We start from the raw sequence: 13,873 nt of genomic DNA, 5'->3' as shown, positions 1-13,873 counted from the left end.
TCGCACTCACGAATCCTCTGGACAAAACAGACGTGCAGCCTCGCTCAGTGTAGCGATCTCCTCAGGCGGTGTACGACACCGTCGATCACGTCACTTGGCTCCTCCCCCTACACGTTACGTCACGTCACTTAATCATGGGCAGCCCATGACTAAGTCACATGACGTGTGACGTAACGTGTAGGGGGGAGGAGCCGAGTGACGCGATCGAAGGTGCCGACTTAATCATGTTCAGCCCATGATTAAGTCACGTGATGTGTGACACGATCGAAGGTGTCGAAGGAGATTGTTACACTGAGCGAGGCTGCACGTCTGTTTTGTCCAGAGGATTCGTGGGTGCGATCGTATCGCTGTCGCGCTGTTTCTCTATTTGGCGCTTCGTATTGCGCAATGAGGTCTTGTTTTGTCGTTTATTTTTCCATATGAGCTGTCGTTTTGGTTAAGGAAGTGCCGTATGCAAGTGGTCGGGTGAAGCAGTGTGGAAGGAATTCAGTATCACAGGAGATTACCATCACTTCTTATCCAGTTCAGTTAAATGGACTATGATATGCATATTGTTGCTTTTATCACATTAGCACTTTTTTATGTATTTTTAGTACCTACCGTATTTAGGTTCATCAATATTCACTTTGCTCACTGTACAGTATTTAGGGTTGATTTTAGCACATCATAAGGCACAAAATGATGCCACAAATCCAAAGGACTCTGGCTGTATTATAGATACCATATTGTAAATAAGGTAAAGTAAAGCAGGCCATACACTTTAAGGCTGGTTTCACGGGGGCGATCCAATCAGGTTCGCCTGTCGGCTTTTCAGGACACGTGTCCACTGACACCCGTCAGCATCAGATCTGATCTTGTCTGCCAAAAACAGACAGATGGGGAATCCGTTCCTCATCCGTCGGGGCGCATTGGATGACAGTTGGTTGAAAACAGACAGGCGGTCTGTTTCCATCCGACCCATAGAGAACAGCGGGGCTGTGTCCGTGTAAGCTCTGTAATGCAGAGCAGACACAGACCTGTCATCCGCCTGCTCAGCAGGTATCAGTGGAGAGATCCCCGATGAGCCGGCGGAGTCTGTCCCGTGTGAAAGTATTTATTGTTCAGCCATCCACATAGAGGTGGAGGGAGGAATCATCCCCCATCCGGACATTGTCAGAATACACTGATCAGCGACTGCCGCTAATTGGCTGCAGCCATTAATCAATGGAAATTTTTCAGGTCCCTTTGACAGTTGCTGATTAAACATTTGGCTTCTGCCTAGCGGGCATGCCCACACACTCATGAAAAATCAGCCAGTCCCTGCTGCTCAAAACAACCTTTATTTTTATCGCTTATCTGACTTTAGTAAACTAAAATCTGATTGCTCTTTGTGGGTGACTGCACTATGCACACCATCAATGCCAGGGGCATAGCTTGAAGATTGTGGGCCCCCGATGCAAAAGTTGACCTGGCCCCCCGCTACCATCCCCCATCCTGGGCTGTTCTCACCTCGTGCTTCCCTCCATTCAGGAAATGGCTCACAGCTTTTCCCCAGCCAATGAGAACAGAGAGGTGCGGACTGTGAAAAGCAAAGTGGAAGCCCAGTACCGGAGCGTGGCTGTGGGGCCCTAGGGCAAATCAGAGCTGGACTTGGTGGAGGATATGATAATATGACAGGGAGGCTGCAGGGGCCCCCTGGAGCTAGGGGCAGGGTTGCCATTGTGACCCCTGCAACCCTTTATGCTACCCCCATGATCAATGCACTCTGAACTGTACGATTATAACGGCTTGAAAGTGTCTACTGGATGTCCAATGAAGATGTATAGCAATGCATAAAAAAAGTCTTTGTTCGTCTGAGAGTTCATTTATTTTCCTTCTTGACAAAGAGTGGTTTTGTTCATGTTTAAAAGCTTAAAAACCTTAAATTAGGGAATAGTGCTGTGCAAACCATCACAGTGATATGTTCCTTCATGTTTCTATGTCTTGGAATGAAATATTCAGATCTTGCAGCAACTAGATTTCTTGTCTGGAATACTGAGTTTAGTCACCGCTTCCGTGTTTTTTTCCACAGGATCCACCGATTTCTTCACTTCTCTGCATGGGGGGAAAAAAAACACATACGTGACTACATGGTTTACTCCACAGAATCTACACTACCAAACACATCTTATTATACACCTATGTTGACTGCATTATAGCGCTTTTAATGACTCTCAGTTTCTGTATTCAGCATTATAAAGAAAACTAATTGTCAGCAAATTAAAGTGGAGGTTCACCCGAAAAGTTAATTTTTAAGATTAGATTGAGGCTCATTTTGTCTAGGGGAATCGGGTAGTTTTTTTAAAATCTAAGCAGTACTTACCGTTTTAGAGAGCGATCTTCTCCGCCGCTTCCGGGTATGGGCTGCGGGACTGGGCGTTCCTATTTGATTGACAGGCTTCCGACAGGCTTCCGACGGTCGCATACATCGCGTCATGATTTTCCGAAAGTAGTCGAACGTCGGTGCGCAGGCGCCGTATAGAGCCGCACCGACGTTCGGCTTCTTTCGGCGACTCGTGACGCGATGTATGCGACCGTCGGAAGCCTGTCAATCAAATAGGAACGCCCAGTCCCAAAGACCATACCTGGAAGCGGCGAAGAAGATCGCTCTCTAAAACGGTAAGTACTGCTTCGATTTAAAAAAAACTACCCGATTCCCCTTGACAAAATGAGCCTCAATCTAATGTTAAAAAAAAAAATTCGGGTGAACTCCCGCTTTAAAGAAATGCAAGTCTAATATATGCATTTAAAGCTCAACTTTAGGAATAAATGTTGGGTACACACGGACCAAAAATCTTCTAAAAATGGTCGGTTCGGCAGAAACGGTCTAACTTCCGGCACGTGCGCACAGCTCCCTGTCTCACGCTCGGCTTCTGTCAAACAGGCATGCTGGAAAACAGTGGCGGCTGCTGCTCAAAATTTTTGGGAGGCGCAAACAAACGAAAAAAACTAACAAAAAAAACATCAATTGCAGCCTCACCGTGCCCATCAAACGCAGCCACTGTGCCTATCAATTGCCACCACTGTGCCCATCAAACGCAGCCACTGTGCCACAAAATTGTCGCCACTGTGCTATGCCATCAAACGCAGCCACTGTGCCAATCAATTGTCGCCACTGTGCCATGCCATCAATTGTCGCCACTGTGCCTGCCATACCATTGTCGCCACTGTGCCCATCAATTGTCGCCAATGTGCCATGCCAAACGCAGCCAATGTGCCATCAATTGTCTCTGATAGACACTTCCACAGCCAACCAGCTGCTGTTATTCAGATGGCCGGCGCTCACCAGGGGGGCGGCCATCTGAATAGTGGGCAGCAGCGGCGCGGGCGACAATACATAGATTCATGCAATGCATGAATCTATGTATTGTTTTCAGTGGTGGTGCAGGAGCGAGAAGGGGCGGCGCTCCTGCGCCTACTATGGACGTACCGCCACTGCTGGAAAACCAGTATCTGACGACCCGCATCAGATCGGCACTGGCAGCCAATGGCTGCGAGTGCTGATCAGTGTGTCCCGGCGGGGGTTGGTCCCACTGTCAGAACACAATGACACAGCGGGGGAGATCGCTGTACAAACATCGCTTGGGTAGTACAAAAATCTGTCAGCTTTTTTTCCCTGTAGACCCCCACACTGCAAGGGTTATATGCTCGTTGGGTCTAGAGCCTGCTACAGGATTGCAACTGACCTGCAGCTAGGATCAGGTTCCCCCTTATGTACTGTGATCAGCCCTTCAGTTGGATGCTAGGACAGCCAGTGTCCTAGCAACCTATGATACGCTTGTCCCAGCAGGGACAGCTTTTCCCCACTGCACTATACTTCTTCAACTCACTTGGTTACTAAGACTGCTGGCATCCTAGCAACAGATGATGTACTTTCCCTAGCAGGGGAGTGTAACCGCCTTCGTCCACACCTGCTCCTCATCCTGCCCTGCTGCTTTACTGACTACAGCCACACTGCAAGCATGGGCTGATAGCAAATTGGATAGAAAGGGGGCCTTTGATTGGGCCATTGATGTAAAGAGGGGCTCTAATGGACCCTAATGAAGAACCTGATATAAAAGGGGAACTCTGATGGAGACCTTGAAGTAAAGAGGGGCTCTGATGGACCCTGATGTAAGTAGAGGACTCCAAAAGGGGACTAGGGTGTAAGGAGGAGCTCTTATGGGGAGCTTGATGTAAGGGGGGACTCTGATAAGGCCCCCGATTTTACAGGGTACTCTGATATAAGGGTAAATTTGGCTTTGTTTTTCCGAAGTTATCCATTATTCTGAATCATACATATCATGCTGATTTCAAAAATAGATCAAGTAAAGCATTCATGTAGTATTATTCATAGATTTATATAAAAAAAAAAAAAAAAAAAAAATTCGTCCCACAAATATTTGTAAAATTTAAAATATGACCCTTGTACTGAAAAGCACAATATGAACTTGTAGGAAAACCAAGATATGAGTCCCTAGTTGTTACTCAACAATATACAAAGTGAGGCCCAGATTCACGTAGGAGATAAAACGGCGTATCTCCAGATACGCCATCGTATCTCTGAGTCTGAGCCGTCGTATCTTGGCGCCTGATTCAAAGAATCAGATACGCCAGAATTTGTATAAGATACGACCAGCGTAAGTCTCCTACGCCGTCGTATCTTAACTGCATATTTACGCTGGCCGCTAGGGGCGTGTACGCCGATTTACGCCTAGAAATATGTAAATCAGCTAGATACGCCAATTCACAAACGTACGCCCGGCCGTCGCATTACAGATACGCTGTTTACGTTAGGCTTTTCCCGGCGTAAAGTTACCCCTGCTATATGAGGCGTAGATGAGGCGTACCAATGTTAAGTATGGACGTCGGGCCAGTGTCGAATTTTCCGTCGTTTGCGTAAGTCGTTCGCGAATAGGGCTGTGTGTAATTTACGTTCACGTCGAAAGCATTGGCTTGTTGCGGGTTAATTTGGAGCATGCGCACTGGGATACTTTCACGGACGGCGCATGCGCCGTTCGGAGAAAGCGTAATTTACGTGGGGTCACAATACATTTACATAATACACGCCCACATCTTCCACATTTGAATTAGGCGGGCTTACGCCGGCCTATTTACGCTACGCCGCCGCAACTTTGCTTAGAGAATACTGCACTTGCCTCTCAAAGTTGCGGAGGCGTAACGTAAATAGGATACGTTACACCCGCACAAAGATGCGCTCTCCTACGTGAATCCGGGCCTGAATGTTTTATTTCGGCTGGAGACTGCTGAGGCTCCACTTTGTGAGGGCTACTGGCCAATCATTACTTTATAGATAGAGCAAGAATGTCTAACCAGTCATTACATAATAATCCAGTGTGGTCGGTTTACCTGGCCAGATGGAGAACGGCTTCCACTACATTGGTTCCATCCCTTGCACTCGTCTCACAGAAGAGGGAGCCATAGGCCTAGAAACGAAAGCAGCACATTTACAGCCATGCAGACAGGAGTGCCCACACGTCACCCAATGATCAGACAAACCGTGTATTGTCCACTTACCATCGCTAGCTTCTCCCCCATGGAGGTGTGGATTACCCTCGATTCATTACCTTCTATCCTCAGGTCAGTCTTATTGCCAATCAGCATCATAGGGATCGACTTGTCACAGGAATTCTTAAAAAGAAAAGTACATTTTGTGATCAAAAAAGTGTAATCAGGTTCTTTGTACGGAGTGTAAATGACATTAATCCTGACTTGTCCCGTCTTGGAAGAGTTATTATTATACAGGATTATACAGACAGTACAGTTACAATACAATTCAATACAAGAGGAATCAGAGGGCCCTGCTGGTTGGAGCTTACAATCTGGTTTCATATCCATGGAAATCTCTTGATAAATAAAGCTGGGTACACACTAACAGCTGGGTTGCACGCAGTGCCGATCCTGACCTCCCTGGGGCCCTAAGCAAAATGACATGTCACATTAAAGTTGAGAAGCGGGGGGAGGGGGTGTTCTGCTGTCGGAAATGACATCTTACATTAAAGTGAGAAGCGGGGGGTGCTGGCTTGTTACCTCTTCTCCCATGCAGTCAGGGAGTTGAGAAGCGGGATGAGGGCCCGAAAATGACTTCTCACCAGGCGGGGCCTCTAGTAATTTGGGGGGCCCTCCGCAGCTTTGCAGGGCCCTAAGCGGCTTGCATAGTGAGCCTATAGGGCGGATCGGCCCTGGGTGAACGAAAAAAAAAAAAAAAAGAATCGGCCCTGTTCGGAGTCCCTGTACTAACCATGCAAGGTTAGTTCAGCGATCTCCCCCGCTGAGCTGTTGTGTTCTGACAGGGGGACACTCCCCCCTCCAGAGAATTCCGATCAGCGCTCTTTGCTATTGGCTGAGAACGCTGATCGGGAGTTGGTCGGCTGCTGGTTTACCAGCTTGCACATCCGACAGAAGTCGGTCATACTGACATACACACCAAGCCGAATGTCGACCTGTTTTTTTTTACCGTCTCCTGACATTTCGCTCGTGTGTATGGGGCTTAAGGCTAGCCATAGGCGGAGCCACGGTCAGTGCTGATGGGGGAATCCCATGGAGCCTTTCTGTTCATCCAGCAGGGGGGGGGCTCTGTTCACCGACAGGAGAACACAGTGATTATCGCTAGCATTTGTAACAGCTGCTAAGAGTAAATCGCATGTAAAATCCAGCAGGATGGTTGGGTAAATTCAGTATGCCCATACATGGTTCAAATCTCTACTCTTGATGGCTGGCTTAAAGTGACACTAAAAGGTTCCCATTTTTTTTTTAAATAACAAACATGTCATACTGCACTGTGCAGTTCGTTTTGTACAGAGTGGCCCTGATCCCCCTGTTCTGGGATCCCACGGCGGCTATTGTGGCTCCTCCCTGCATTAGATAACCCCCTCTGGGAAGCTCTCTCCCGTGGGGGTTACCTTGTGGGCACGCTCCTGTGTCATACACTCGGCGTTCATAGACGAGTGTATGACCCAGCCCCGCCCCCGTCATTGGATTTGATTGACAGCAGCAGAAGCCAATGGCTGCGCTGCTATCAATCTATCCAACCAAAGCCGGGAATCCAAGGAGAGAAGGATGGCGGGGTGACGAGCCCACAGAAATTCAGGGCTCAGGTAAGTAAAATGAGGGGGGGGGGGGGGCTGGAGGGGCCAGACACTGCAAGATGTTTTTTCACCTTAATGCAGAGGATGCATTAAGTTGAAAAAACATGTAGGTTTACAACCCCTTTAACCACTTAACGACCACTGCATGTACATATACGTCCACAGAATGGCACGTACAGGCAGATGGGCGTACATTTACGTCCCTGCCTTTCCGCGGGTCGGGGGTCCGATCGGGTGGTCGGAAATCGTCTGGGAGCGATCCGGGATGAAGGGGCAGCTATTCGTTTCTAGCCGCCACCTCGCGATCGCTCCCCAGAGCTGAAGAATGGGGAGAGCCGTATGTAAACATGGCTTCCCCGTGCTTCACTGTGGCTGCTGCATCGATCGTGTGATCCCTTTTATAGGGAGACACAATCGATGACGTCAGTCCTACAGCCACACCCCCCTACAGTTGTAAACACACACTAGGTGAACCCTAACTCCTACAGCGCCCCCCTGTGGTTAACTCCCAAACTGCAACTGTCATTTTCACAATAAAGAATGCAATTTAAATGCATGAAAATGACAATGGTTACAAAAATGTGTCAAAATTGTCCGAAGAGTCCGCCATAATGTCGCAGTCACGAAAAAAATCGCTGATCGCCGCCATTAGTAGTAAAAAAATAATAATTAATAAAAATGCAATAAAACTATCCCCTATTTTGTAAACGCTATAAATTTTGCGCAAACCAACCGATAAACGCTTATTGCGATATTTTTTACCAAAAATATGTAGAAGAATACGTATCGGCCTAAACCGAGGAAAAAATATGTTTTTTTTATATATTTTTGGGGGATATTTATTATAGAAAAAAGTAAAAAATATTGCATTTTTTTCAAAACTGTCGCTCTATTTTTGTTTATAGTGCAAAAAATAAAAAACTGCAGAGGTGATCAAATACCACCAAAAGAAAGCTCTATTTGTGGGGAAAAAAGGACGTCAATTTTGTTTGGGAGCCACGTCGCACGACCGCGCAATTGTCTGCTAAAGCGACGCACTGCCGAATCGCAAAACCTGGCCGGGTCCTTTAGCTGCATTTTGGTCCGGGGCTTAAGTGGTTAAGGTGCTGCTCACACTTGTGTATCCTATGTGTGTTTTGGGTGCAGGGGGTTAAAAAAAAAAATGGATTCAGCCTTTGTGCGCTTTTAAGAAAATTTATGTTTTATAGAGGTGAATGGTAGCGCACCTAAAACACATGTAAAATGCACTGCACCAGACAGAAAGCTGGCCATACACAGTAAAGTGACTCTAAACCCATTTATTTTTTTAGTCCACGAAGTCCAAACTAATGTAAAGTTTGCTTCCTTAAAGTAGAAGTCAATGCGAAAACTAAAATCCCTGCATCTACAGACACCCACAATCTAACACTACCCTATCTAGCCCTGTAAAGAAACAATCAGTATATGTACCTTTTTTGATGGCGGTCCGACTATCTCCATCGGCGGAAGCTCTGCAGAGGACACGGCCGACAGCGGCTGTGAAATGAATGGGAAGTGACGTCCCCCATAGACTTACTATGGGGCTTCTGTTGTCGGATGTGTCCTCTGCACCCGTCTCCACAGCAAAGCCACGGCTGACAGCTCAGCGTGGGATCAGCTTCAGAAAAGGTGTATATATATTACATATATTACAGTTCTAGAGAGGTTAGTGTTAGATCGTAGATGTCGATAGATGCAGGGATTTTAGGTTTAGCATGGACTTCCACTTTAAATATTCAAGTTTCCTGATCATTACTGAACTGCTGCCCTCGCTTTCCTATTTGCAAATGTCTCCTTTGCTTTGCTGGCTGCAAAGGAGACAACGGGGTGCCTGCTCCTGGACAGGGCTGTGTGCATCCATTAAATCACACTGCACCTGGTAGGCCATGCCACTGCTCCTAAAACACAGCTACAGGCGCCTATCACAACTCTACTCTGCCCCCGCCTCTCCTCTGCAACCAAGTTTCAGCGCTGATCGTGGAGGACCCAACAAAGGTGACAAAAACAGAAGTGTAATGCCCGATACACACCACTAGTTATTTTTCTTTCAACCTAACGGGTTGAACGATAAAAAACTGAAAGCTCTGAGCTGCTGTACTAATGATCCAATGTTAGTACATCAATCTCCCCCACTGAGCTGTTGTGTTCTGACAGGGGGATGCCCCCGCCCGCCCCCATTGGCTGATTGGGAGATAGTCGGCTGCTGGTTTTTCAGCATGCTCGTCCGACAGAAGCTGGCTACGACTAAGGCTATTGCCGAAACGCATCAGTATTATTGTTTTATTGTCACTCTGATGTACCAATAAACGACACTTCAAGGATTACAGTTTTTCCGGCTCTTCTTACTACTGTTGCATTGAAGTGTGTTGGGACACATCGAGCTTCGACACCTGTGAGTGGAAAAAGGTGTATGGATTGTCCTGAAGGCTTCACTGCCGGCGACTGCACCCGAAGCCAATTGGCTCAGGGTGGCAAAAACGCAGGAAAGTAAGTGTCCTCAGATTAAAAGTCAGCAGCTACAAGGGGTATTTGAAGCTGCCGACTTATTCCCCCCCAGACTGGAGCTGCTCTTTAACCACTTGAGATCCGCGTTATAGACAAAAGACGTCTACAGCGCGGCTCTCAAGTGCCGAGTGGACGTCTTTGGACGTCTTTTTCTGTGCATTACCCGCGCGCGCCACTGTGCCGGCGCATTGCTGGGAGGCCGATGCGTGTACCTGGCGGCCGCGATGTCCGCCAGGTGCACGCGATCGTCGGTGACAGCAGGGACGTGGAGCTCTGTGTGTAAACACAGAGCTCCACGTGCTGCCAGGGAGAGAGGAGACCGATCTGTGTCTCTTGTACATAGGGACACAGCATCGGTCACCTCCCCCAGTCAGTCCCCTCCCCCCACACAGTTAGAACACACCCAGGTAATACATTTAACCCCTTCCTCACCCCCTAGTGGTTAACCCCTTCCCTGCCAGTCACATTTATACAGTAATTAGTGCATTTTTATAGCACTGATCGCTGTATAAATGTGAATGGTCCCAAAATTGTGTCAAAAGTGTCCGATGTGTCCGCCGCAATATCGCAGTCCTGACAAAATAAAAAATCAATCATAAATCTATCCCCTATTTTGTAGGTGCTATAACTTTTGCGCTAACCGATCAACTACGCTTATTGAGATTTTTTTTTAACAAAAATATGTAGAAGAATACGTATCGGCCTAAACCGAGGAAAATAAAATAAAAAAAAAAAAAAAATTGGGATATTATTATAACAAAAAGTAAAAAATATTGTGGTTTTTTTTTTTCCAAATTTTCTGTCTTTTTTTGTTTATAGCGCAAAAAATAAAAATCGCAGAGATGATCAAATACCACCAAAAGAAAGCTCTATTTGTGGGGAAAAAAATGATAAAAATATAATTTGGGTACAGTGTTGTATGACCGCGCAATTGTCATTCAAAATGCGTCAGCGCTGAAAGCTGAAAATTGGTCTGGGCACGAAGGGGGTTTAAGTGCCCAGTAATGAAGTGGTTAAGTAAACGTACGCCTTATTCTCCTAAACATAACAAGCATGGGGTGATTTTTAGTGGGGTACTGAAAGAGAAGATTTTTTCTATATCCTGGAGTTAGGTTTGAAGTCTAAGACAAATTCTAAGCTACCTTATAATTAGGCTGTGTGTAGGTACCCTTAATCTATGCCTGAGGCAGAAATAAATTTCAAGGACCTAGCACTGCATAGCAAACCATCCAAGCAGAATTCCATCCCACTGAACAGCAGTATTTATCCAATAGCTGAGGAAAAATCTTTCATATGGATTACAAATTCATATTTCTAAATTATATCAATCAGTATTAGATATCGGCAAAAAAGAGGCCTCCTCCATCCATCCCAACCTACCTTGATCTCATCGATCCACTGACGCACATTGAGGAAACTCATTTCTGATGTGACGTCATACATCAGCAGCACCCCGTGTGCTTTCCGGAAGTAAGACTTCGCTATACTGCGGAACCTAAAAGTACAAATATATACGTCGGGCTTCATCAAGAAACAAAATGTAGAGAAGTGGAAGAAAAAGTATATAAAATAAAGAATTAAAAAAAAAAAAGAAACAAAATGTATGATATGAAAAAGGTTCTGTGGTAGAAAGTTCATCTCTGTGCACTCACTAAAGAAGGGATAGAATTATCATTATTATTATACAGGATCTATCTATATAAATCCCAACAGTTTGCGCAGCGCTTTACATCAGGGAAGACAGTACAGTTACAAAAAAAAAAAAAAAACATGTATATACCATTACATCCAACATACTTCCGACATCTACAGTATGCTGTTTTTTTCCCCCGTACATACTGTTTTATTGTTATTTTCCCCCCGGCTTCCGGGTTCTGGCTCCCGTGGGAGAGGGCGTTCCTATTCAGAGGTTAGATGATTGACGTCTGGTGAAAAACTTTCCCTGGCGCATAAGGCGTGTCACCAGTTTTCCGTAAGTAGCCGACCCGCAAGTCGGCTCTATACGGCGCCTGTGCCCGCCGTGTAGAGCTGACTGCGCAGGCGCCATAGAGACGACTCGCAGTTCGGCTACTTACAGAAAACTGGTGACGCGCCTTATGCGCCAGGGGAAGTTTTTCACCAGACGTCAATCATCTAACCTCTGAATAGGAACGCCCACTCCCACGGGAGCCAGAACCCGGAACCCGGGGGGAAAATAACAATAAAACAGTATGTACGGAAAAAAAAACAGCATACTGTAGATGTCGGAAGTATGCTGGATGTAATGGTATATACATGTTTTTTAGGGGTGAAACTCCGCTTTAAGCGTTGACAATAAAACCTGGAAGCTGATTTGGTTTCTATGCAGAGCTGCACCAGATTTTGCACTCTCCAGTTTTAGTAAACCAACCCCAGTGTATCAGCTGCAGGATATTATTATATATCTTTGGTTTAACTATCACTAGCTGAAGATAAGAGTGTCAGACGTGTGCAGCCATTCTCACAGGGCCTGACACAGTTGCCAAGCAGGAAGCCTAGTCCTGCAGGTACACCTGTAGCACAGTAAACACAATCAATCTGACACTGAGAGATTACTGCACATACCTTTATGGGAAGAATGCAGGGGGGGGGGGGGGGGGGGGTCATAGGTAAAAGCTCAAGGAGAGCATGCAAACTCCATGCAGGTAGTGTCTTTATGGGGATTTGAACCAAAGACCCCAGTATTGCTAGACAGAAGTGCCAACCACTAAGCTACCGTGGTGTTAAAAGTTATAGTCCAGTGTTTGATGTCAGTTTTGGATAGACTAGCCCTTTAAATTTGTGTTTACTGATATATATACAGAGTGCTATTTTTGAACATGAATAGTCTTATCAGCACAGATAGGATTATATATTCAAGGTTTGCCCATACCTTTCCTGGCCAGCTGTGTCCCAGATCTGCAGCATTGTATACTGCCCATCCACTAGAAGTTTCTTCATTTGAAAGTCGACTCCTAAAAGTAAAAGAGAAAATTTCTTACCCGACATGTTTATAGCAACCTTGCAGTTATAACACCATTAAATGCAGGAGATCTGAAGATAGAAGAGGCTTAGCAGGCACTGCTAGTAATGTGATATGGAATTGAGATTAATATGAATGCAAATACAAAGTCGGTCTCAGCTAAACCCGTCACACATTGGGGTCGATTTATTAACCACTTAAGCCCTGGACCATATTGCTGCCTAAAGACCCAAGGGGTTTTTACATTTTGGGACTGCGTCGCTTTAACAGACAATTGCGCGGTCGTGCGACGTGGCTCCCAAACAAAATTGGCGTCCTTTTTTCCCCACAAATAGAGCTTTCTTTTGGTGGTATTTGATCACCTCTGCGGTTTTTATTTTTTGCGCTATAAACAAAAATAGAGCGCCAATTTTGAAAAAAATGCAATATTTTTTACTTTTTGCTGTAATAAATATCCCCCAAAAACATATATAATTTTTTTTTCCTCAGTTTAGGCCGATACGTATTCTTCTACCTATTTTTGGTAAAAAAAAAATCGAAATAATCGTTTATCGGTTGGTTTGCGCAAAATTTTTGGCGTTTACAAAATAGGGGATAGTTTTTTTGCATTTATTTTTTTTATTTTTTTACTACTAATGGCGGCGATCAGCGATTTTTTTCGTGACTGCGACATTATGGCGGACACTTCGGACAATTTTGACACATTTTTGGGACCATTGTCATTTTCACAGCAAAAAATGCATTTAAATTGCATTCTTTATTGTGAAAATGACAGTTGCAGTTTGGGAGTTAAACACAGGGGGCGCTGTAACATTTAGGAATCACCTAGTGTGTGTTTACTAGTGTAGGGGGGTGTGGCTGTAGGAATGACATCATCGATCGGGTCTTCCCTATAAAGGGAATCACCCGATCGATGCGCCGCCACAGTGAAGCACGGGGAAGCCGTGTTTACACACGGCTCTCCCCGTTCTTCAGCTCCGGGGAGCGATTGCGACGGAGCGGCTATAAACAAATAGCCGCGCCGTCGTCCCGGATCGCTCCCCGAGCGGACCCGACCTCCGCATGTACCGGGGGGGGGGGGTCCCGATCGGACCCCCCACCCACGTCTAGCAGAGGACGTACAGGTACGTGGATGTGCCTGTCCGTGCCATTCTGCTGACGTAAATGTACATGAGGAGGTCGGGAAGTGGTTAAATTATTAAAGGAAAATAGAATGCGCACTTTTCAAGTTCAGTTGCTCCAGAGCTTAAAGGGGTTGTAAACA

General features: G+C 45.9%; 1 protein-coding gene across 3 annotated transcripts in view; it reads right to left on the bottom strand.

Annotated features, from left to right (window-relative positions):
* Positions 1–1,300: 1,300 nt before the first annotated feature.
* Positions 1,301–13,873, bottom strand: part of LOC120931248 (ras and EF-hand domain-containing protein-like) — a 118,471-nt gene continuing 105,898 nt past the window's right edge. For all 3 annotated transcript variants that reach the window (XM_040342497.1, XM_040342495.1, XM_040342494.1), the window contains 5 exons: positions 12,520–12,601; positions 11,010–11,124; positions 5,536–5,649; positions 5,368–5,444; positions 1,301–2,073 (listed from right to left, as the gene is read on the bottom strand). In XM_040342497.1, the coding sequence (XP_040198431.1) occupies positions 1,977–2,073; positions 5,368–5,444; positions 5,536–5,649; positions 11,010–11,124; positions 12,520–12,601 (485 nt within the window). In that variant the 3' untranslated portion in view covers positions 1,301–1,976. The remainder of the gene's footprint in view (positions 2,074–5,367; positions 5,445–5,535; positions 5,650–11,009; positions 11,125–12,519; positions 12,602–13,873) is intronic.

This window comes from Rana temporaria, chromosome 3, assembly GCF_905171775.1.
Source record: "Rana temporaria chromosome 3, aRanTem1.1, whole genome shotgun sequence".
Taxonomy (NCBI): domain Eukaryota; kingdom Metazoa; phylum Chordata; class Amphibia; order Anura; family Ranidae; genus Rana; species Rana temporaria.
This window is presented reverse-complemented; position numbering and strand designations above follow the sequence as displayed.